This window comes from Sciurus carolinensis, chromosome 7, assembly GCF_902686445.1.
Source record: "Sciurus carolinensis chromosome 7, mSciCar1.2, whole genome shotgun sequence".
Taxonomy (NCBI): domain Eukaryota; kingdom Metazoa; phylum Chordata; class Mammalia; order Rodentia; family Sciuridae; genus Sciurus; species Sciurus carolinensis.
The window spans coordinates 98,764,592-98,790,726 of NC_062219.1; the positions used below are offsets into that span (position 1 = coordinate 98,764,592).

Consider the following 26,135-nt stretch of genomic DNA (forward strand, 5'->3'; position numbering starts at 1 on the left):
GTTCAATAGAATTTCACTGAGCACTGACCACATGTGTGAGATGTTACACTAGAAAGAAAATCTGAATTAAGAGCTTGCATTTTAGTTGAGGAGAAAAACACATAATGAAAATGATTCTCTCATAGTTTGGTGGCATGCAGAGCACAAAGGAAACACTTCCTCTGGGCTCCCAGAGGAGGCAGAGTCACAGTTGAATTATATGGTTCTATAGGGTAAAAAAAGAGTTCATATCAAAGGAGAAGGCACTGCCAAAATTTTACCAGTCCTAAAGCAATTTAAAAGCCAGATTAGTTATATTATAAAAATCACATGATCCAAGTTAAGAACAAGTTTTCAGATATCACCTGGGGTAAAACTCTTCAATCAATTTACAACTTTCCCCAAAACCATTTATTTCATCCTCTACCATGAATTAAAATGCCTTTTAAATCTACTTTAGGGCACTTTTTCTCATCCTACAAGAATATTTCCATTTATAAAGTTGAAATTTTTCAATTACATACTCCAAGGTCAAAACCTCCCTCACTGGAAAGGACAGTAATACAGAGAACATAGCAACAGTTTTAGATTTCTACTGCACCAACAGCTCTAAAAGAAACTCCTCCTCCTCTTTGCTGTCCCCCTCCACAGTTGTCAGGACAGGTTCCCAAGCAATACACTCTATCCATTCTCCTGAAGGATAAGGCAAAGGGTTCTCTGGATTTCCTCTTAACGAGGCCAGGCCCTGACACACAAGTGAAAGATAAGCACTGCCTAAGACAGCAGGTCTCTGTCCCTCCTCAATCAAGTCAAGACACTGAGGCCAAAACTCTGCACAACCCACCATTAATCAGGACAAATTCATTTAAAGTAAATCTGAATCCACTAAAACTAAACACACATGTACAATTTCACTCCAAGGCACATAACCAACAGAAATGTGCTTGTCAAAAGATGTACTAGAATATTCAGAGCAGTATTAATAATAACCAAAAAGAAAAGAAAATCCAAATGCCTATCAACAATAGGATGAGCAAATAAATTTTGACAAAATCAATCAGAATTAGGATGAATCAGAATCATGCCATCTGACAGAATGCAATGAATCAGTTTCTCTTCTATGATACTCTGAAAATTTATAACTTGAATCTAAACACATGGAAACATCACACAAACTGGAGGATGTTCAACAACATAATTAGTTTATAATCTTCAAAAGCAACAAAGTCACCAGGCACAGTGGCCCACACCTGCAATCCCAAGGGCTCAGGACCCTGAGGCAGGAGGATCGCAAATTCAAAGCCAGCCTCAGCAACTTAGCAAGACCCTGTCTCCAGATAAAAAAAAAAAAAATTAAAAGGGCTGGGGATGTGGCTCAGCGGTAGTGTCCCTGGGTTCAATCCCTGTTACCAAAAAATTTAAAAATTTAAAAATCAACAAAATCCATGAAAGTGAAGAAGAACCTAGGAATTTGTTCCAGCCTGAAGGGCACTAAAGAGGCATATGACAACTAAACGGCACATGTAATGTAGGTTAGATCCTTTTACAATAAAGGACATGATTGAGACAACTAGTGAAACTTGAATGGAGTCTGAGGATTAGAATATATTAACATACTGATATTAATTTCCTTATTTTTACAGTTGATTTTGGGATTATGGGAAGAAATGTCCCATTTATAGGAATCACACTAAAAAGTATCAGCAGTGACAAGGAATCAGAATGGGAACTTAGCCTCAAATAGTTTAGAGAAAAAGTTACTGTTTTTTTACTTGAAACTTTTCTGTAAATTTGTGATTTTTTCAAATTTTAAAAAATTAAATTTAGGAATTAATGTTGGGCTCATATATGTTGGTGGGACTGCAAACTGGTGTAACCACTCTGGAAAGCAGAGATTCCTCAGAAAACTTGGAATGGAACCACCATTTGATCCAGCTAAGCCACTCCTTGGTTTATACTCAAAAGACTTAAAATCAGCATACTATAGTGATGCAACCACATCAATGTTTATAGCAGCTCCATTCACAGTAGCTAAACTATAGAACCAACCTAGGTGCACCTCAACAGATTAAGGGATAAAGAAATGTGGTATATATACACAATGGAATATTACTCAGCCATAAAAAAGAATGACTTTATGACATTTTGCTGGTAAATGGATGAATCTGGAGACTATCATGCTAAGTGAAATAAGACAATCCCAAAGAACCAAAGTTCTCTCTGATATGTGGAAGTTAACACGCAACAAAGTGGGGGCAGGGAGAAAAGAAGTTTAGTGGATTAGACAAAGAGGAAGGAAGGGAAGGGAGGGGTAATGGGAATAGGAAAGATAGTAGAATGAATCAGATATAACCTTCTTAAGTTCATAAATGGATACACCACCAGTAAAATTCCACATCATACAAACACACACATGGGATCCTAATTAGAATGCATTTTACTCCATGTATGTTTAATGTGTCAAAATACACTACAGTCATATATATCTAAAAAGAACCAATTTTTTAAATCTGAAAAAAAAAGGATGCTGGAAGGGGAAGAATGAGCAGCAGGATGGGAAGAAGAAAGGAATTCAAAGTTCATATGCTGTATTTCTTATCCAAAAAATATAAAGTTTAAGTACAACTTGCTGAAAAATGATTGTATTACACACTTAGGATTTCATAGAATTTTATCTTTTTGTTTTTTGTTTCGTTTTGTTTTTTTTGGTACCAGTGATTAAATCCAGGGCATTGTGCATGTGTTAGGCAAGTGCTGTACCACTTAGCTACAGTGCAGGCCCTAAATTTTTTCTTTTCTCTCAGTATTCTTAGATCCCCTATCTTCTACCCAGAAAGTAGAAAAAAATTGTAAAATTTTGTGAAAACCTGCCACATATCCTTCTTTCTACACTGGATTATTAGAAAGACAAACTGGATAGCAAATATATGTAAAATGTCTTGAATTATCTGAAAGAAAAATGTACAGCAAATGCAAAAAAAAAGAGTTTAAGACAAAATTATAAAATAAAGTTAAAATTTATTAAAAATTTATTTAAACATGGCAATACACAAAATCAGAAATGTTTGAAGCCCCAAAAGTAAAAGAATTTCAGATTCATTTCCACAGTTATGAGTAAATTAGGCATTACACAGCTTGGCTTATACAGAAATTACGAATTACATTTAATACACATTAAGTGTCCAATACATAGCAGACAGAGGTTGTGTGCCTCCCCGTTATCATTCTCCCCTCTCCCCATTACTAGCAGTCAGTCTTCCACATCTTTTGGGAATATTGTAGTTTCAGGAATATGCTGTCAGGACCCATTATCCACCAACTAACAACGACTAATGGAGCAGATCCATGACCTTAGGCCAGGCAATTTCTTTGACTACAATAACTGATTAAGTGTTAGGAAGATGATAGCTGAATTGTGTCCCCCCAAATTTCATATGTTGAAGCTCTAACCCCTAGTACTTCAGAATGTATGACCTCATTTTGAAATAGAGTCACTGCAGATATACTTAATTAAAAACAGGTCACACCAGAGTAAGAGAGCCTCTAATCCAATATGACTAGTATCTTCGTAATAAGTAGAAATGTGTGCTACACAGATGGAATGCCATGTGAAGACTGGAGTTATACTGTCACAAGCCAAGAAACTACCAGAAGTTAGAAAAGACACCCAAAATACACCCTTCTCTAGCACCCACATCAATATTATAAATGACATGAAAGAGTCGGCTGCACAAATATAGAGAAAAGTTCATTCTAGGCAGGGAAAAATCATTGATGCAAAGATTCCAAACAAGAGACAATAAATTTCTATTGTTTTAAGACATCAGTGTGTGGTACTTTGCTATGACAGTCTTAGGAAGCTACTACATCATATGACTTAAGTCATTAGAAGCACAGTAAATATTAAGACTAAGGATAGAAATTCTGGGACAATTTTTTTTGGATGATATGCTATACATAAAGTCTGACCCAACAACAGTCACTTTTGCTACCATTAGAGAAGCCCAATCAAGGAACAAAGCATGTGCATAGGGGAAAAGGCAACTGCAAAGAAAAAGCTAGAACACCAGTCAAGCTATGTATGAAACTCCCACTACTACATCTGGACTGCTCAATTCCATGAGCTACCATTTACTGATTAAGGTAGCCCGGGCTGGTTTTCTGTTACCTGCAACTGGGGTTTAAAAAAAAAAAAAAAACCAAAAAAAACTACCTAATGGGGACATTAAGCTAGTGTCAAGAGGTTTTCTGCTGCCAGAAACACAATTCCACTCAAATATGAATTCCTAAATTAGCTACTTAAAAATTGAAACATCATTATCCCATAATAAGAAATCTTAGTGGTTCCACAGCTGGTGAATTCAGCTATTCAATGGCATCAGTAAGCCCTCAGATTCTTTCCACCTTTCTACAAGTCTATCCTGCAAACTGGGCTATCCTCAATAGTCATCTGCCTTATCTCAAGCTGGCTGCAGCAGTTATAGGTATCACATTCAGTTATAATACTATTCAGAAGAGAAAAAAAGGACTATTTCATCCCATGTGCCCATTTTTTAGCAAGAAGATTTTTTTGCAGAAAACCCAAACAACTTCATATATTATTCAGTCAGAACTACACTATGTCAAATACATGGACCAAATATTGAGGGAGGAGTCATCGTAATTGGCCTGAAGGTGGTACTAATACCCTGGAAACTTCCTGAAATGTATGGTGATATCTATGATCGTCATGGAGACTAGGGGTCACTATAGGCATTTAGTGGATGACATTTAGCTAATGTCCTAAAAAACATATGGCTGATTTACCCAAAGAAGTGCTATCCAAAATGTCAACAAAGAAAAAATAGGCAAAACCAAGAATAATAAAAGAGGGGGAACATCCATCTAATAGACTAATATTCGTGTCTTCCACAGATGATCTCAGTGGTGAAAGACACTATTCTTACCTATAAAGAGACTATAAGTAGTACTAACTACTGTTTCAGACAAGAGAAGAAATAATTTATCAGCAACAAGAATAAGGTAAAAAAGTAACATAGGATTAGGGATCAAAAAAGAATTTTAATAAACACTTAATCAAGGGTGAGAACGTAGCTAAGTGGTAGAAATTGCTGATACACACAAGACCCTGGGTTCAATTCCCAGCACCACAAACTCACACACACACACACACACACACACACACACACACACACAGCATCACAAACACACCACACATACAAGTTTAAAATCTACAAGGTGTTTTCATAAATTATCTCATTTAATAAAAGTAAAGTTAATACTTCAGTCTTCCCAAGTGCCAATGATACATATTTAGGCAACCCCAGAGAGTCAATAATAAAACTTATTTATACCAGAAATGCTATGATTTTTAACTGAAAAGGAGAGCTTAGTATATATTTATAAGTAATCAGGATAGCTTAAAAGAGTCTCATCTTTATACTGTGAAGTTCTCCCTCTTACATATTAAGTATCAAAAAAAAAAAAATTCAAAGACTGGACCTACATTAGAAGACAACAATAATGCAAAACGTGTACAATTTTAAGATGTCACCTCAAGTGCCATGCTTTCAGCAAACTACTTTAAACACACTAATTCTGTCATTTGTTCTGTACAGTACCTCTGGCTGCATCCAGCACTGGACTGTTATTGCAGCACTAGCACATGGCACAAGAGTTTTTAATACATTACATAAGGAGTTCCTTCTAGGCTGGAGATTTAGTTCAGCCGTAGAGTGCTTGCCTAGAATGCACACAGCACTGGGTTCAATCCCCAGCACTGCAAATAAATAAACAAAAAAAACTATCTTTTAAATTGCCCTCTACTGATACAAAACACTAATTTGGAACAGAAATCCAGGGGTTATATCTACCAAGAATCATATATGAAGTTCATCATCAAGGTAAAAAGCCACAACCCTAAAGAAATCCAGAGGCCACTCATGAAATTAATAAGCTCGCCATCAGTACTCACAGAAGAAAAAAAAAGAAAACCAACTGTGGGTAGTAACCAATAAAAACCTGGGGGTTCTGGAATGAACAGTATAACGTCATAAGCAATTTAAACAGCATTATGAAAATTAAATTAACTTACTCCCTAAAGGAGCACAAAACAAAACTACCAAGGGTGTATGATTTAAAATGTGAGCACATCAAATACAGAAATGAAGTGAAACACTTACTGCCAAAGCCTTGGACAGTTTGGCTCTAAATTCATTCAGGATGATTGCCACAATGTCCTTAAGTGGCACATAAGCAAAGCCATCTTCTAAGTAGACTTTCCTTCCTCGGAACAAATCTAGAGCATCAGCAAAAGGGATCTGAATTTAGGGTGACACAGGAAAAAATAGTCAGTGCCTGTCATTAGAAATCCTCGAAGTCTTTACAAATATTAGGTCTAAACAGAGAAATTCATTAGTCTTAGCAGATCCAAAACAAAAACAAAAAGATGAATTTATATTCCTTACAACCAAACAATTATCATTAAAAGGAACAGCAGTATAAAAATAATTTGTTTCAGAACAAATGCTTCAAAAAATAATATTAACAATAAGAAAGAGGCAAATTAGAATATTTTCTTTTATTCATAACTTATGTATTAACGAATTATAATGCTCAGGATTTCAAACTTCTGATTCAAGATCTCTTAGCATGTTACATTCACCTCACAGGATACATCCCACATTTTATTCTGTCCCCCCAAAAATCCTAACTTGTATACACCAAATTCGGCACTGAAAATTACTTGTAAGCAAAGTAATTTCAAATTTCTTCAGCTATTCTTTCCCCGGAGAAATACATTGGAAAAGCTAAACTTCACACTAAGAAATGGAAATAATAATAAGTGTTCAGTTTAGTTATTAAAATAAATGTCTTAACTACTTAAAAATAATACTCTAGGTTTTTTAGATCCTATGAACTATCCTGAAATTTTAATAGGTAAGTAGAATATGGTATTAGTTAACTATGAAAACCATCCTCACTCTCCAATATCATTTTTCTTCTTTTTATAATAAGATTAAAAAATTAGGTGAAAATTGATCCCCAAACATGTCTACTCACCCAAGTTCTAGAAGAGTGAAATCTATATGCCTACAATTCCATGTGTCTGATGACACCTCATGCTATAAACAGGTCACATGATTTTTAACCAAATAGCTTTTGATACATGTACCAATTTCTATTACTACAATTGTCCTTGTCCTCAAGGAGTTCATCACATAACTGAGAACAGCAAGAGACAAATACTTGAAAAGCCAAATAGCTCTACATGGTGGTATCATGTGTGATACTGCATCAAACACGTGGTTCAACAGGACACAGGAGAGGAACAGGTAAGAGGATTTAACACAATAACAGGTGAGAAAAGGAGACAGAAGTTTGGAAATAACAGTTCTAATCTAAGTCTAGAATCTTGTCAAGTCTCCTAGTGACAAGATTGGTTAACTTTATATATGCTTCTCAAATGCAGCATTCAGATCTGTGAAACTGGGAGAGAGGAGAAAGAGAAGAGCTAAATGATACTTAGAGGTTCTTTAGCAATAACATTCCATGATTCAAGCTTATTAAGGTGGTCACAGAGGAAATAAAAATGTCCAGGCAGAAGTGTAAGATGATATAAAGGCAGAGTAATGGGAAATATATGATGTGGGAGGAAAAGTGACCCCCATACTCCCAGTGTGAAAGGCCGACTAAATGATGGTCCAACAGTTAGCAACAGGGAGGCTAGAATGAGGAGCTAATGCAGAGGAAGGATTTAAACTACTAGCACTCTCAATGATAAACAGCATAGTCTTTTCAAAGGAAATTGTGAGGTTAGAGTTATCAAATTTTAAACTGAATTTCAGCTCTCTCCTCTTCCCCTTCAGAACTATTCAAGCCAAAAGCTATCTGGTAGTTTCATACACAGTATCTATGCTGAGGGGCTGGGGAAGCCAAGGGGACCTAGCACAGGAAGCAGGAATCTGAGTAGGTTAAGGAAGGAGAGCAGGTAGCTTACAGTATCACAGTCCAAGCAGAATACAGTAGAGACCACATAAGGAAGCATGGTGTCAAAGCCCAAAGCAGCAAAGAGGGCTTCCATGCAAGGCAGAGATTTGAATAGAGTGTTAGAGCCAAATAAGACATGAGGGTATTCTGCAGGAGCTTTGTGGGTACAGGAACCCAATCAATGCAAGGAGTTTATTCCTTTAAAAGAATGGCCTGTAGTGGTGGTCTGGCTCCAGCAGTTAGGAGGATATCTGTGTAAGTCAACAGTCTGGTGGGGAATGTTGGCACAGCCTTAGTGCAGTGAAGACAAGATCTGTGCAGGAGAGGGAGCAGAGGTGGTGATGAGGTGCTATACAAATGTATTAATTAAACATGCACAAAGCTCAAAGTAACATATTTAACAAATGCTAGAACACACTTTAAATATTTACATACTTTATATACTGACTCCATCTCCCACTGAGCCTCATTTAAACTTGAAGAGGTAATAATTTCCTCTTCTCGAAGACTCTTCTCTTCATCGCTTATCTAAAAGGAAACATATTTTATACCATTTTTAAAAATTAAGCCTTTTTCAATTAAAACAAAATGTTCTCCTGTTCTAATGAATATCCTATACTTTTATAAAAAATTTAATATCCTAATATTTCAAAGCATTTGTAATATGATTACAGAATCATGATTATCACTAACGAAGGCAAAAATATGGAAGAATCTAAACTCAATAATCTTTAAATTTTTTATCTGCCAATTTCTGAAGATGTATATCACAAGAACAATAGCAGAGAAACGAAGTATTACAACAAAAGGAAAGGAACTATAATAAAAACTGAGGTTAAAATACACTAAAAATGAGTATTATTTCAATTCAAGAGTTATGATAATTTGTTAAAATGCCTATTTAAGGTTAAGAGTGGTTTAATTATTTCTCAGTTTTCTAGTCATATAAAACAATCCAAACTTGAAACACTATTTTTTCTAGGAATAACTGCAAATCTATTATCTGAGACTTCTTATAGCTTTATAAAAGAAAAGATTGATACATCTACTAAACAAAAACCTCAAACTTCAATACCCAGAAAATCCATAAATAAAAAATGAAATATAAATGACAAATTGAGGGAACCCGTTACATCATCTAACATCTGAGATCCTCTCTGTAAGTAGTAGTCAGTAACCCAAAAACAGTAAAACGCAAACAGTCAATATTATATTATATGTGCAAAAATAATTTACCAATGAAACGACAAAAGTTAGAAATATTTAGAATATACAATCTTTGTGCATGGCAGATTAACAATATATATCAAAAAGTCTTTAAAAAATGAAGACCCTAATGATTTAATTTTCAGATTAATCTTAATAACAGGACAAGTATATAAATAGGAATAATGTTTCTTCATTACCATGTTATTTATAATTAGAAAAAAGACTAAATGTCCAACAAGAAGTATCTAATTAAATATATTGTAGTTGAACTTGCTGTTTCAGTAAAGCAGCCAAGTTATTTAGGTCAACCTCTTACAGAAAACAATCAAAAAACTCTGAAAATTAAAAAATGTCTTTTTAACAACACAGAAGGTTATTATACAAAGTAGGGTACCTAACAAGAGACCATCATGTTCAAATGCTGTGGGTCACGGCCCAGGCCTTCAACTTGTTATAAGGTAGTGCCCAGTTCAAACATTCTAGGCGCCTGGCAGAAGCAAATTCAAATCCTCTCTGGAAGAAAGCAACTTTACAGTATGCCCTAAAGCATTCCTACAAATAAATTCTGAAATACAATGTTAAGCACATTGTATTTTATAACAAAGCTCATAATAAAACTACATTTCATGAGAAAAAACTAAGGAAAAAAGATTCATAAAACATAAAAATTATAACTATGCTACTATGTATAAAGAAATAAAAGACAAACCCAGTGGTAACTGTATGAAGATGAAACTGTAAAAAGTGATTTGTTTTTAAAAAGAGAGATGAAGAGAAAGAACAAACTTTTTTAAAACAAATAAAAATTTCAGGAGTAAAAATGAAACTGAATGAAATCATAAAGAAACACCTTAGATTTCAGACTGTGGATTGGTAGGTAAAACAAAGCATCGAAGTTCTCTGTTCACTCAGAATTGCCAGACCAACAGGAAAGCTCTGCATTTAAAGCCCATTTTTGTATTTACTAATCCCACTCTACAAATGGAACAGGAGGAGACTTTGCAGGGTAATGGCAATGTTCTGTGTCTTGGTAATAAGTTTGAGTTGCACAAGTTGATTCATTTGTCAAAATTCATAAACGAATACACTTAACATCTGTGCACTTCACAGTATGTATATTTTACTTTCAATAAAGAGAATGCTAAATATGGAACTCTGGTTAATGAAATGCCTGCTGTAGTACTCCATGGCAAGTATACTGGCTTCTGCAACTTATCTTGAAATGAACTGAGGGGTTGATAGCACGATGGATAATACACGATAAAACAAATACTACAGTAAAAAGTAAATTGTAAAAGGTAGGATGTAGATTTTCACTTTTAGAGACTTTTGCAACTTTTCTGTAAGTTTTAAATTTTTCATTTTCAATTTTGAGGGCAAAGTAACACAATAAAGACACTACCACACACCCACCAATACAGATGAGAATACAGAGCAATTAGAACTCTCAGGCACTACTGACAGGGGTGGAAATTAGTATAACCACTTTAGAAATTAGAAATTATCTCAGGAGTTGAAGGAACATACCCTATAACCTGGCAATTTTATATATATATATATATATATATATATATATATAAACTATCATATATAAAACCCTATAATATATAGGGTTTAAAACCCTATCATATATAAAACCCTATAACCTGGCAATTTTATATATATATTTATATATATATGATAGGTTTTATATATATATATATATATATATGATAGGTTATAGGCAATTTTACATATATATAAAATTTTATATATATAATTATATATACATATTTATTTATTTGTTTTATTTATAGATGGGCACAATACCTTTATTTTATTTTTATGTGGTGCTGAGGATCGAAACCAGTGCCTCACTAGGCAAGCGCACACTACCAATGAGCCACAACCGCAGCCCCTGGCAATTTTAATTCTAAGCATATACTCTGAAGCCGAGATAGCAAACTTCCTAGAAAAGACCAAATAGCTAAAGTCTTAAGCTTTGTGAGCTGTACAGTCTCTGTCACAAGCAATAGCTTACCAGTGTAGCAAAAAATAGTCATAGTCAATACACAAACAAATGAAGACAGTTATGTTATACTAAAACTTCATTTATGGACTCTGAAAGTTACGTTTCATATAATTTTCCAAGTCAAGAAATGTTATTTAATTTTTTTCAACTGCTTAAAAATATAAATACCATTCTCTGTGAACCATGTAAAAACAGTGGACAGTATTATGCTAGCCTCTGCTCTAGAGCAATGGACTTAAAACTGCAACATTCCTGAGCATCACTCAGAAAGCTTGTTACAACATAAAATTGCTGGGCATCTTCCTGGAGTTTTTGATACATAAAGTCTAGGGTGGGTCCTGGAAATTGCATTTCTAACAAGTTTCCAAGTGATGGGAATGTTGCAGTTCTTGAACAACAGTCCTAGGAAAACATACATTTCAGACATCATGACATGAAGAAGCATTAGTCATATAACCATAGAGCAACATTATATAAAATAGCCAAAAGTGGGGACCCAAATGTACATCAAAAGTAGAATGAATAAATATGGTATATTCATAGTGTGGAATAAAGTACAGTAACAAAAATAAACAAACTAAAACCCCACACAATGCACAAAAATCTTGAAAATACATTAGGCAGAATAATACAGACACAAAACACACTGAATTATTCCATTTATATAAAACTTTGTTTCAATTAGGAAAACCATATTGTTTAGAGATGGATACTCAACTAGTCAAATAAAGCAGGGGGTAAAAAAGTGATTGCATTAAGTTAGAGTAGTGGTCTTCTCTAGCAGACAGAGAAGGAAAGCACAGGACAGTTTGTGGGTGACAGCAATGCTTTATTTCCTCACCTGGATGACAGTCTGATATTCACTTAGTCCTCAACTAAACAATATGCTTTTGTTTTATCTCATTTTCTGGACATGTATTATACTTAATCATTTTTAAAAGGTTAAAAAATGAAATAAAAGGAAATGAATTGTGTTGTAATGGAATATTATACAGTCAATAAAATTATTTTTAAAATTAAGGAGATTTATGATTACTATCACAGATATTCAAAAAATATTGTTAGGCACAGGTAAATAGGTGATGGTAAATTAAAATAAATCTTTGAGGGGTTGGGGACATAGCACTAGGGTAGAATACTTTCCTAGCATGCATGAGGCTCTAGATCCTGGAGGGTTTCAATCCTCAGCACCAACCAAAAACATATAAATAAAATCTTTAAGAGAGAGAAAGAAAGTGTCTATGTATGCATGTGAGCTTATACTCGGGGGAAAACCCAAAATAAAATACAACTGCCTAGGAAAAGAGATTACAGATAAGTTTTATTTTCCTTTATATACGTATATATTATATTAAATTTACCCATTAGATATGTCATGATCTGGATATTGTTATATACTTATTTCAATTTCAAATTGCTACTTTCTTGCATATTTTTAAAATTTTGTTCTATTAGCTCAAAATTAAAGATCCTGGTTACCAACTTAAATCCAGTAAGATACGGACATTACTGTCATGCTTATCTAATAATTTCAACATTTGTCCAAACCTATTGAGTCTAAGACTATATTTCTTGTCACTTAACTACAGAATTCTTTCTCTGTGTTTGCACAGGTAAAGATCCAATGGAAAATTGATTTTTAAATGTATTTTCTAGGAGCAAACACCTTCCCTCAAAGGAAAACGAAAACAAAAAACCTATTCTGAATGAATGCACTGCCCACTCCACCAACCACCTCTCCATCCCTGTTCTTTCTGTGCCTTTCCCAAAAGAACAGTCGGGGGGTGGGGGTGGGGGGGAAGAGGTAAGAAACTACACAGAAAGAAGGATGGCAGTGCTACAGAAACAGAAGAGGTGAATGGATGATAGCTATCTCACCACTGTGCACTCGTTCAAAATGTCTCTCACTGTTGTTATATGATAGTTGAAATAGAGCACGGAGGAGTTTAGGTGTGTCAATCTGCACATTCTAGGTCAATGAAGGTTGAAATCTACACATACTACCTGCTAGTTACTATCCTAACTATTTTACTTATACTATCTCATCTAATCCTACCAAAGACCCTATGAGGTAGGTGTTATCTTAGTTTTACAGCTAATTAATATGAATAAAATCAAACTAGATTACTAATCAAAGTATTTCTGACCCTAAAACCCATGATGCCACAGATCTCCAAATTTTTTTAAAAAATAAAGATTTCACTTTGCAAGAGAATTGAACGAATTTGTAACATAAAAAGCAATCAAAGACAAGATCACCAACTGAAAATTTTTACCTCACCTCATGTTGGTAATGAATAAGATAAAGAATCAGAAACTGAAAATGTAATACAATTAGATGACATGAAAAATCTTATAGATAAAACTTAAAAGGTGTCAGTGCACAAATTACATATAATCACCACTCATTCTGAAGTGTTTAAATTAACGTTTAGCAATAGCAAATATTTCTCTAAGAGCTAACATCAGATTATTCTGCTTCAGCATTTGTTTTGTTTACATATATTTCTGTTGACAGTAACTTCTCTACTTAATTGACTATTTACCTCTTACTTTGCATTCCATACAGGAAATCCTTTGAAACTCAAATATACAACAAGATGCACACTGCAGAGAATATCTAAGAGGAGGTAGCTATGTTATAGGACCAATTTTTGAACCAAGCTATAAATTTCAAATAGCAATTGACAATGGAAGAAAATAATCAAGAAGATAGGGCAAAAGGAGAAAGAATCTTCATGTTTTAACAGCAATCTCTCATTTGTTAAGTGAATATCCAACTTAAATTTTCTCACTTATTTATTTGAAATTAAGTGAAATTTTAATATGCATGTCTGTGCTCCCTACCATTAATGAGAATAACTAATTGCACGTATTACTCTTTGCCAGATTAATTTTAATTGAATCTGGCAAGACAGAATTTAAGGCCAAATGTGTTAACTTGTCACAGACATTTTAAATCACTTGTTACTGCACCAAAAAATTAGTATCAGTATCTTCGAACATACAGGTGTTTGTCCTAATATTTTAGGTTCTAACTAAACAATCCTACATCAATATATAAGTATCACTAATACTTCACCTAGTGCAATATAGTATCTTTCCCTAATTTCAAACGGTTGTATTAAGAAAATCATGATTATTTCTAAGCAATTAGCCACTTACCAAGTAAATACTAGGGAAGCACACAATAATTCAACTGCCATACAACAGAACACTCTAGTTGCAAGAGACTTTATGTGTTCAGTCTTCTGTCTTAGAAATACAGTCCAGATAGAATTTTTAAAAAGCAAACAAAACCTCAAAAACTTAAATAAAAACTAGAGGTTATTAAAGAATGTAATAAGATTTCCTATCACTGAAATCTACCTTCCAAATAAAGAGGGGAAAGAAGTTATACAGTCTTGCTTAGATTAGAAATTATGAATAAAATTCTGAGAAATTCAATGTGTTTGAAATTCTAAAGAATTTCAATATTCCCAAAATAACCAAATAAAATACATATCATGCACATCCGATCTAAAATTCATGTTATTCCCTACATTATAGCTTGTGAGTAAATATTATATCTTTCCTTGGTGAATTAAAAAGTTCATTCATTTTTCACACACATTCAAAATCTTCATTCATCCATTTAGTTATAACCAAAATTTAAACGGCCAGAGTAAGAAAATTTTCACTGAAAAATGCAGAATGACCACCTAAAACTTTACTAATTAAAATGCTATCAACTTAATTATTCTAAATTCCTAAAATAATCTTGAGTGTTCTCTTTTCACCTACTTTCTCCTTAAAAACTATTAGAGAAAATATGAACATTTTTCATTTGCTCAGGTTCTCCTAGATTCATGCCTAAAATATACTCATCCTTTGAACAACCAAGACAAGATTAAAAGTCTTCCTGCTTCTACTAACAGAGAATCACATGAGAGTAAAACAGACAGTGGAACAATTATATAAAAGTAAAGTAATAAAGTAGAAAGTATATGGTTTTTAAAATCACAGCAACCCGCCTTTAAATTTTAAATAAGTTAATTAACTTTTCATGCTACAGTTTCTTATTGGCAAAATGAAGAAACTAATATATATTTCATGTAGCTTTTGTCAGGATTACATAAAATACAGTATGTAAGGTATCCACCATAGATCTACCAAATAGCATTCCCTTAATAAATGGTAAATATTCATTATTATTATCTGTAATATACATTTTGATACGTTTCTGTTGTCTAGACTTTTTTATTAGGTAACAAAGGGAAATGTTTATAGCAAAAACTCCAGTTTCTACAAACTTGCCATCTTATTAGTTAAACTAACACAGGAGTTGGTCTTTACGGGATATTCAAAAAACATAAAAAAGCAAGCTATCACTGAAGCATCTCACAGTAAATGTTATTATGCTTCACAAAACAAACATCTTCCTGAAAAAAGGTAAATGGAATCACATTACTTGAGTAACTTACTCCGCTATTCCAGAGATGCAGAACCTTCACTTTAATTACTTTTCAATGATAAAGACCCTGAATATTTGAGATCTGAAGTTCTGCTCTTGTCCCCACTGTTCACAATTCCCCACACATCAGTTCCTTCTGTTCACACTCACCTACTCAAGGGTCAGTACCAGAACATTTCAATGCTATTCATATAATGGTACAACATTTAAGTCAAGCAAAAACCACACTGAGCTTTAAATGTTTTAGTAAAGTAATAATTCAATATTTTATAATTATTTTGTTTTACATGCTGCCTTGTATAATAAAATGAAGGATTCAATGTGTATCTTTTCACTTTTCATATTCTTCATCAAATCAGGAATTAAGAGAGCAATGTCACTGCCAGAAACTCTGACGGGGGATCAAGAAGGCAAACATTCTGCACAGTAAATAGAAAGAAGCTAGCTGAGTAAACTGTATTGCTCCTCAAGTTGGGCAGAGTCCCTCAGTCCAGGGAGGATCATACATTCCTTACCTGTTCAACTCAGGCATAGTCATGCAACTTTCTTTGGCCAGTAAAATTTCAGCAGAAGAGACATGTGTCACCCTCAAAGTTTTATGAACCAGTGCTTTACCCAGTTCACTCTCCTCCGGCCACAGCAACTGGTAATGTTCCAACATATAAAGGTTACTCCATAAACCTGAGTCCCAGTATCAAAATGACATAGCAGGGCTGTAGATGGCCAACAGAAGTCACAGAACATGAACAAGAAACAAGCCTTTTCATAAGTCCCTGAGGTTTGAGGGCCGTGTGTTACCAATAAAGAGTACATACCAGCTGAAATAGTGATCTCCACTTGGTTTGCATCACACATTCTCATCAATAAAGTGTTTTGAGCACATATGCCCGGTACATGTGCATTTATAAATTACTGTATATTATGTATTTAAAACATGCCTACCCCCCAAAATGTGAAAGGGTAGAGATCTAAAACATACACATTGTATTTCCTTTACACACCCCAAAATGATCACCTTGGGCACACCACTTTGGAACAACTAGTTTATTACACTGGACTGTAATGATTAAACATAAGGTTTCCTGGAAATGCAGGTTTCTATAAGCTTCAAATCATCAATATTCAATCATGTTTAAAATAATTTGGCCAGGAATTTTCTATTTGAATCTACACAGCTCTCCCTCTCAGGTCCTGGTCTTTAAACAAGTATGTGTACTGTATTTACCAGTAGAATATTTTAAAATTATGGATTCCTAGTACCACCACACCTACAGTTTGAAGCCTTGAGGTGTATGCTTTTTTAAAAGGTCCAGGAGTGATTTTGACTGTACATATCAATCACTGATCTAAAGAGCACATCCCAGAAAAAGAATCCTCTTTTCTAAAAGAAGCTCGTGATTTTCTGCAAATACCTGCATCTTTTCTAGCATTTGATTTTTTTTTTATTAGAACTCCTGTATTCCTTCTAAAATACTAAGGACCTACTATGTACCCACAGGCAGATGGGATTCATCCATAAACAACAATAAGGAAAAAAACCCTGCTCTCATGAAGTTTACATTTATGGAGTGACACAGGTAATAAGCTGGAAAAAAGGAAGCATCGAGCAGCAATCTACGATAAATCCATGATGGAAATAAAATGGCGGCAGTGCTAAGAATGGACAGAGTTATACTTTCAGTTGGGTGGTCAGTTAAAGGCTCTCTGAAGAAGTGCCATTTAAATGGAAACTTCAAAGAAAACCTGAAGTGAGAGCATCCCAAGCAGAGGTAAGAGCATTAAGGTCCAAGAAAAGAGCTGGCAGGTTGGAAGAAAAGAAAGGTCAACAGAGGACAGTGGCAGGTAGTACGCAGGAGGAGAGAAACGAGAGGAAAGGAGCCTTAAACAGAGCTTTTAGGGGAAAGCTAAAATTTGATTTGATTTACGCAGTTATTTTTTCTTTTTTAAATAGGGGATTGAACCCAGGGTGGGATGGGGGTTACCACTGTGCCACACCTACAGCCCTTTTTAGTTTTTTATTTTGAGATAAGGTCTCACTAAGTTGCTTAGGGCCTCACCAAGTTTTTGAGGCTGGCCTCAAACTTGTAATCTTCTTGTCTCAGTCTCCAGGGTCACTGAGATTACAGGCATGCCTGACTACACTAAAAAAATGCCTGCTATCTGAATGAAGTGTGAGTCATGGGAGAGATTAAAATGAAAGAAAGAGACCTACTTAAGAGGTTAAACTGATAGTTTAGCGAAAAGATGATGATGGTGGTCTGAACTAGAAAAGCATTGGTGAAAAAACAAAAGTGACCAGATTTAGGATACATTTTAGAGGTATAGAGACTGATGAATTGCAAATGAAGGATGAGAGAGATTCCCAAGCTTGGGGCTTAAGTCACAGGGTAGATGGTAATGCCATTGTTTTCTGGATTCTGATGATCCACTGCTATTCATATTTTACTTCTAAACAGATTTGTCATATGTGTCTTGCTATAAGCTGCCTTGAATCTTTTGTGCAAGGGATTAAGACATAAATAAAATAAAGGATTTTAAGTATCAGTTTTTCTTAAAGTGAAACACAGCCACAAAGGTAAATAAGAAGGCACATAACCAATTCAACAATATTAAAATTATGACTAAATTATTTATGTGAAGACTGTTTAAGACATTTGATGTACAGTCAAACAACTATGACCTCATATCTTTTATAATAAAATTAGAATGCATAGATGAAGCAAATGCTAAAAGCAAATATGATTTTATAATATTGCTTTTGTTACTTCTAGTAAATATGTACTCTATACTGGTGATCCATAAAGGACAATTCGTTTCTCAAATGCAATGTAACCTGGTCATTCATCTTATTGTGGGGATCAAAAAGAGATCAAATTCTTTGACAATTCTCTCATTGAAAGTTGAGATCTATCTGACCTCCTCCTGAATCTGGCTGGCCTGTTACTGCTTTGACCAGGCACAAGTGATACCACGCCAGTCACAGACTGCTCTTTGAGATGACTGACTGTCCTTCCAAAGACTTTTGTTTGCATCCATGATCACCAAGTATGAAATTCAATCAACCTGTTTGAGGAATCATGTGGAAAGGGTCCCAATAGAGTCCAGCCTTCTAGAAGTCCTCATCTAAGCACCAGGCATGTGAATGAAGCTCTTGGACAAGAGTTGCTAACCAACTAACCAAGAGACCCTATGTGTAGCTGAACCCAAACTGAATCCCTGAAACTCAAAATTATGAGATATGATAAATTAGTATCAGTTTACATTTTAGGGTTAAGTTTTGGTTTTAAGATTAGGTGTTAAGTTTCTGGAACTGCTACTTTAGGTTTGGGAGTGGTTGTGACATAGAAATAAATAAATAAATAGAACTCTTATAAACCTAAAGTAAAAAGTTAGTTTTAAACATTTTTCTATTTATAATTCAATCAATAAAACATGTTTTCTTCAAATGTGAAAAAGAAAGTCATACAATAGGAAAAAATGTAATCAGAAAATCTTTGGCAAACACACAAAAACAAAATAAAAACGGAAATAATTACCACTATGTGGATGGACATATTAATTAACTAAAATTGATAGGATGAAATACTTCACTCACAAATTTTTGTCATTTATGATTACCCAAAATATTAAAAATTAGAAAATGAGTGACATATATCCTGACATTACATCTAGTATGTTGCTGTCTCAATAGCACTACCAAGTTGATCTATGTAAAAATTAATTGCATGGTTACTTTATTACTGCCTTTTTTTTTTTTTTTTTTTGTACCAGATTGAACTCAGGGGCACTTAATCACTAAGTCACATCCCCAGCTCTTTTCATTTTTAATTTTGAGTCAGGGTCTCACTAGCTTGCTTACAATCTCACTAAGTTGCTGAGTCTGGCTTCAAACCTGAGATTCTCCTGCCTCAATCTCCCGAGTCTCTCAGATATTACTGCTTTTTCTTACCAGCACAGGCACATTTGGAGTATATCAAAATTTACACTAAAAAGAAAAGACTAGCCAGGCGCAGAGGCACACGCCTGTAATCCCAGTGGCTCAGAAGGCTGAGGCAGGAGGATCAGGAGTTCAAAGCTAGCCTCGGCAAAAGTGAGGCACTAAGAAATTCAGTGAGACCCTGTCTCTAAATAAAACACAAAAAAAGGGCTGAGGATGTGGCTCAGTGGTCTAGGGCCCCTGAGTTCCATTCCCAGCACATCCCACCCTGCAAAAAAGGAAAGGACTAAATACTTTTATTCAAACATAATTCTTCTCTTCTACGGGAAAAAAAATTTTTTAAATGGGTAATTTATACAAAAAAAAAAAAAAAAAAAACAGTTAAAAATCTCCTAAAGAAATCAAAATAGCACTAGGACCAGATAAATGTTAGAACCACACAATCTGACTAGACACATAAAATACACATTCCATTCTAACCATTCAGCATATGCTCCTTTAGCATCACTGTGAGCCAGGTTTATACTCACAGGTAACACAAAAGTGAGACGCTACCTTATAAATTGACTACGATATTATTTAACCTTAACAAAAGCTAAGAAAATAAAACAAGTTGACTCCACTAATATTAAAATCTGAAAGAACTGAACACTCATAAGAGGGAAATGCCCGGTTTTCTTTATGCAAATGAAGAAGAGCAAAGCTCTCTAAATGTTCATCAGCACTGGAGAGAATACAAGGAGAGAAAGAGAGCACATTACTAAGACTTTCCAAGACAAGTAGGGAGAAAACCATCAAAACAGACCAAGGAAGTGTCAGAATGCCCCTTGGCCTGGCGCTTAGCCTTGCTTACGTGAACTACAGATAAGAAGGATAAAGGAAAGCATACTCAATGCAATAAAGAGAGAACAAGGTGATTCATCCCAGGAACCTAATTCGAGAAACCAGCTCAGAGACTGCTCAAATTGTAGCTAAAAAGAGGTGAAAAGTCACCATGGGTGTGCTAAGGTAAGTGGCTTTGGCTGAGACTTAAGAACAGCACCATTCAGGGATAGTAAGGCAGCATTACAAAGTAAGATTTACTGAGAATAGCTCGATGCCTCCCCAGCAGCCCAGGAAGCTAGAAAGCCCATGTGAGGCTCTGAAAACGTAAGTAATTTCCAATCATCCAATATATCTATAATTATAACTCTCAATTATTATCCTCTCCCTTTCCCTGTCCCTCTCCCTCTCCCTCCCTCCTCTTCCCTCTTCAATGCCCTCTCTTCAATTTATGGGCTGAGTCACTCCTAGACAGATAATATCCTAGAAAAATGCCATAATTTACAACAATATATAAAGTAACAATGAGTGAACAAACTATTATATAATAAATTATACTGAATGACATCAATATTAAGAATATTTAGGGGTTGGGGTTGTGGATCAGTGCTAAAGCACTTGCCTAGTAAGTGTGAAGCACTGGGTTCAATTCTCAGCACCACATCTAAACAAATCAAAAAAACAAAGGTCTATCAACCTCTAAAAAAATTTTTTTAATTAAAAAAAAGGATATTTAACATATTTAAAAACTTAGACCTATTCCTGGACCAAATGAAAAAATTATTACAAAAGACAATGGGCTAAATATGAAAGAAAGTATCAAATCTTAGAAAAATAAATGTGGGTAGAGGGGAAAGACTAGAATATAGTCCTTGTGTCATTCCATGCCAAACAGGAAGCGGAGAGTCTGATAGGTTTCTTGGATTAAGAACTGAAGCAACTTTATACCAAAGTTCTCAATGAATACTTTGTTCAGATATTTCCATCCATATCTTTCATCCTTGACTTTGGAGAATGGCATTGCTCCTACATTCATTCACATTATTTCAGCCACAACCCTCACCTACCACTTTGCTCATTTGCATACTCCTTCTGCTGATCTCATTCCAAAGTATATTCTACTTTGTCCTCTACTAACCAACCCCTACTCACACATGTTCAAACTCTTTTCTAAATGCTTCTCTGCCTCCTTAGTATCTTGTGAGGACGCGTCCCTGGCATAAATTAACATAAACTTATTCATTCCTTTATCCCTCCACTCTGGGCAACCCCTCCTTTCTTAGAGATTATTGCACTCCTACATTCAATGCCTCCAACTCATTAAGCCCTCTGACACTACAACAACTAACCATCCCAGGTTGCCAGGACTACAGGCTTCTCAGGAGGAAGGACCTCCAGAGCTAAAACCAGGACAGACATCGTTCAAATCTAAACCTTGTCAACACTGTAACATCCACCTTCTTGCCCCTGCCCATGGTGACTGGGACATTCATATGGATGATGCAGTCAGCACTAGTTTGACAGTTCCTGGCACACGCTGCCCCACTCACCCTAACTTCGGCATCCATTCCCATAGTCACAGCACAACCCATGAGCACCCTGCTACCCACATATTCTCCCTTACCAGATCTCCTTATACTGCCTGCTCGCCCACTCCATTACCCCAATACACAGGCTCTCTGGATTCATCAAAGTTCCTTTTCTCCTCAGAACTTTAAATTCTTCCTAGTTTTAATTTGCTTCCCCCAGAATATTTGTCCTCCAATTACACCAACCTATCTGCACTTCCTGTAGCAGACCATGACTTGACCTCTGATTTTAGACATATTTCTCATATCTGAAATATCCTTCCATACCTTGTGTTTCTACTAGAAAATTTCTGCCAACATATTATCTCTGCAAAGTTTCCCCAACTTTCCTCAATCATCACTACTTTCTCTTTATGCTTGTACATATTGTGTATCCTTGAACATATGTATTATAGTGTTCATGCACTATAAAGAATTTGCCTCCTTCACTAGAATATGAACCTAAACAGATATGTTATACTTATATTCCCAGTTTTTAGTACAATACATGACCAAATGTCTATTGACTAACATGTACAAACTAAGATAACAATATTCAACCTGAATAAATGAAAAAATACATAAGAGAAAAAATAATCTGTATAATAAAATCCCAATAGATTAAAAATTATCAATGGATTGATATAAGATATAATCCATCAAAAGATAAAAAGAGATTAATTCACATGACACAAAAGTTCATATATGCAAAATGATATTCAATTCTGCTAGTAATTAAAGAGCACTTAAAAAGTTACTATAATATGCCAACAGAAAGTTACAGATGACATCAGGAGCTGAGGATATAGTTCAGGTGGTAGAGTGCCTACGTAACATGAAAAAAGGCCCTGAGTTCAATCCCCAGCACCATCAAAAAAAAAGAGAAAGTTACGGATGACAAAAATCACACACCTGGGTCTGGGTCAATGTAAGACTAGCTAGCAATATCTTTAATAAAAATCATTTTCCTTCACAATTTCTCTAGATGAGCACATAGATATTTAGACAAATTAAACTATTATTTTCTATTTACTTGATATATCAATTTAAGTAAGTATTTTACCTTAAGTTTGTTTGTTTTGTTTTGTTAATCTTAAGACCATCCTTTCTCCAGCTTAGAAGTCTAGCTTTCAAAAAATAATAGGTTGTGGGGAAAGAAGAACAGTATGCAACAGCATCTCCAGGAGTGCAGAAACCAATGGGCTCTGGCGCTGGGGCCATGAGTTGTTCCTGAACTCTTAAGTTACTCAGATCTATGTCTCACTGCAAACAATAAAAAGCACAAAACGAACCATTCAAAAAATATATTCATTTAACAGTATTAAAAATATAAAACAGTAGAACTGTCAAGTCAAATTTTGAGGCAAACCTGAACTAAGGGGAACAAAAGTCACTTTTGCCCTGAAGACATTAGCCAATACCATCCACTTGTACCTCAGATCTTTAGCCTCATGGGACAAGGTGAACAAAGACAAAGATTAGGGAGTGCCAATACAGGTAGTCTATAGGAGACCCCACATACAGGAAGTTGAGCCCACAAAAGATGACCTCCTTAGGTTGGAATGAACCAGAATTGGCCCACCATCTCTCTCCCAACCACATGAGAGAGAAAAGCAGGTTGTCTTGACAATGAGGAAAGCAGGAAAGGAACAACAAAGGAAGAACAAAGATTCTGAAAAACTGCAGTCACTCCCAACAATATATGGTATGAATGGACCAGGGAATCACAATACTAAATACAGTTTTTAAGATCCCTGACGGGTAATAACCCCCCACTCCAGAAGCCTCACAGAAGCAAACAAAGAACCTGTCAGAGGAGAACACATGAACACATTCATTCTGGAAACATACACACACACACACACACACACACACACACACAAACCTGCAAGAGGGCAACTACTGGTCAAAGATAACCAGACACACAAGGTATCAGGCAAACATGAAAGAGGAAAAGCATAAACAGACACAGGGTAAGATGGACTCCATCAATAGCCCCAGCAACTCAAGAGGCTGACTTGGGGAATTGAGTCTAGGAGTTTGAGGCCAGCCAGGGCAACATAGCAAGACCCTGTCCCTAAGACAAAAAAAAACCCACAAACAACAGCAAGACCAGACTACAAAGATTTTAAATCTTTGAATTTCGAATTAAGAAGCAACCTACAATAAATTCGAGAAAGAATAACAAACATTAAAACATCTGCAAGGAGGGTTGGGGTTGCAGCTCAGTGGCACTTGACTAGTACATATGAGGCACTGGGTTTGATCCTCAGCACCACATAAAAATGAACAAATAAAATAAAGGCATACTGTCCATCTACAACTACAAAATTTTTTTTTAAATATTTGCAAGGAATCCATAAAAAAATAACAAAGCAGAAATGAAAAGGAACCAAAAAAAAACTTCTAAGAATTACAATAACCAAAATTAAAAACCCAGTGGGAGCTGAGGGTACAGTTCAGTGGCAAAATACTTGCCTAGCATATGTAAGGCTCTGGGCTTCCAACACCACAAAGAATGGGGATGGAAGGAGTATAGAATGGAAAAAAGAGAATAAAGAAATACCAAACTGGGAAATAGTTCTAGAGAAAAAATCTGTGATTCAGCAGAGAAAGAACAAAACAAAATACAGACCTGACAATGAGATGGGAAACACTAAGAAGATCCTTAACATATTTGACTGGTATCCCAGACACAGAGGAGAAAGGAAGTTTAAAAGCAATTACAGCTGAGAATTTTTCAGAATTAATACAAGACAACAATCTACAATTTAAGAAGCCTAATGAAACCCAAGCAGAATGAATGAAAAGAATAAAACTCCCATATGATCCGAGAATGACTGAAGTCAAAGAGAAGTGAATCAAATAGAATATCTTAACAGAAGCTTAGGAGCAAAGAGGCTGGCTATCTGACCTTCAAAGGAGCTACAGTGAGACTAACAGCTGACTTCTCTGTAGCAAGAATGAAAGACAGAAGGGAGCAGAATGACATAACTTAACGTGCTAAAAGAAATTACCAGCCAACATAGCATTCTACATTCAACAAAAATATCTCCAATAACCAGTGCAGTCTCTTTCCTTGTTTTTGATTTGGGGTGAATGGGAAATTTTAATCAATTTTTTTAAATGTATAGTAATAAAATCTAAAAATTCACTTCAAACTAATGCAACTTAAGAATAACTGGATATTTATGGAAAGATTTAATGTATTCCTGAATATCTCCTTTATACCAGTATTCATAAACACATCTTTACATTTACTAATTGGTTATCTATATAATTGTGCCATGGTTCTTTTGACAGATGCAGAAAAACCCAAGGGTAATAGACCACTTATATTCATTGTTAGAGTTTCCTTCTACATAGTCACGTGTACGCTTTATCCAGATTGGGAAATAATTATTGACTGATGATGGTCAATGGTTAAACACTGAACTCCTATGATAATAATTCATTTTTATCCAAATATTCGTAGAACATTATTTTAATGGTTTAACATAAAATAAGACTCCAATTTTCTAGCACTAAGAATTATAATTAGTAAATATTTAAAAGTAAAACTTTAATGAATGGTAAGTATGCTTTACAACCAAAGTTACCTAGTTTGTTCCCCATACCCGCCCAGTTTCCCTATGAACGAAGTTAACAAGTCTTTGAAATCTGAAACTATTTAATTCCAAACTATTTATTTCAAGTACTCAGTTAATTGGCAGAATGCTGATTTCTTCAGTTTTCTTTTACTGAGCTTCAAATTTTCCTCTTTATGACATCTCCCTTATGTTATCTCCTGCAATAACCTTTTGGTGCACAATTAAAGGTCTCCCAAACTCAATCTTCTTTAAAGCTCCAACTGGCAAATGTCTTCCAAAAAATAAATAAACAAATAAGAGAGAAAGTAATTTTCTTTCCCCATTTTTACAATGCAGCCCAGTAGAAAATCGTTCAGCTTCACTTGGCTCTAAGTTTTTAAACTATGTAGCAGCACCTTGGTCATTTTCAAGATCACTAGAAGAGAGGCAGCCAAACTCTGATTCATGAAAGATATGATAAAGACTGGAGTCTTCCAAGTCAAGCATCTATCAGTAGCATATGACAAAAACAGGGCTTTACTTAGCTAGGGAGGAAAGGTAGAAACCTGCTTACAGTCAAAACAGGTCAGTGGTATAG

General features: G+C 35.0%; 1 protein-coding gene across 1 annotated transcript in view; it reads right to left on the bottom strand.

Moving 5' to 3' along the window:
- Prim2 (DNA primase subunit 2) overlaps positions 1-26,135 on the bottom strand; it is a 283,327-nt gene that overhangs the window by 220,335 nt on the left and 36,857 nt on the right. The window contains exons 6-7 of the mRNA XM_047558364.1: positions 8,404-8,496; positions 6,162-6,299 (exon numbers count right to left, since the gene is read on the bottom strand). Coding sequence (XP_047414320.1) covers positions 6,162-6,299; positions 8,404-8,496 — 231 coding nt within the window. The remainder of the gene's footprint in view (positions 1-6,161; positions 6,300-8,403; positions 8,497-26,135) is intronic.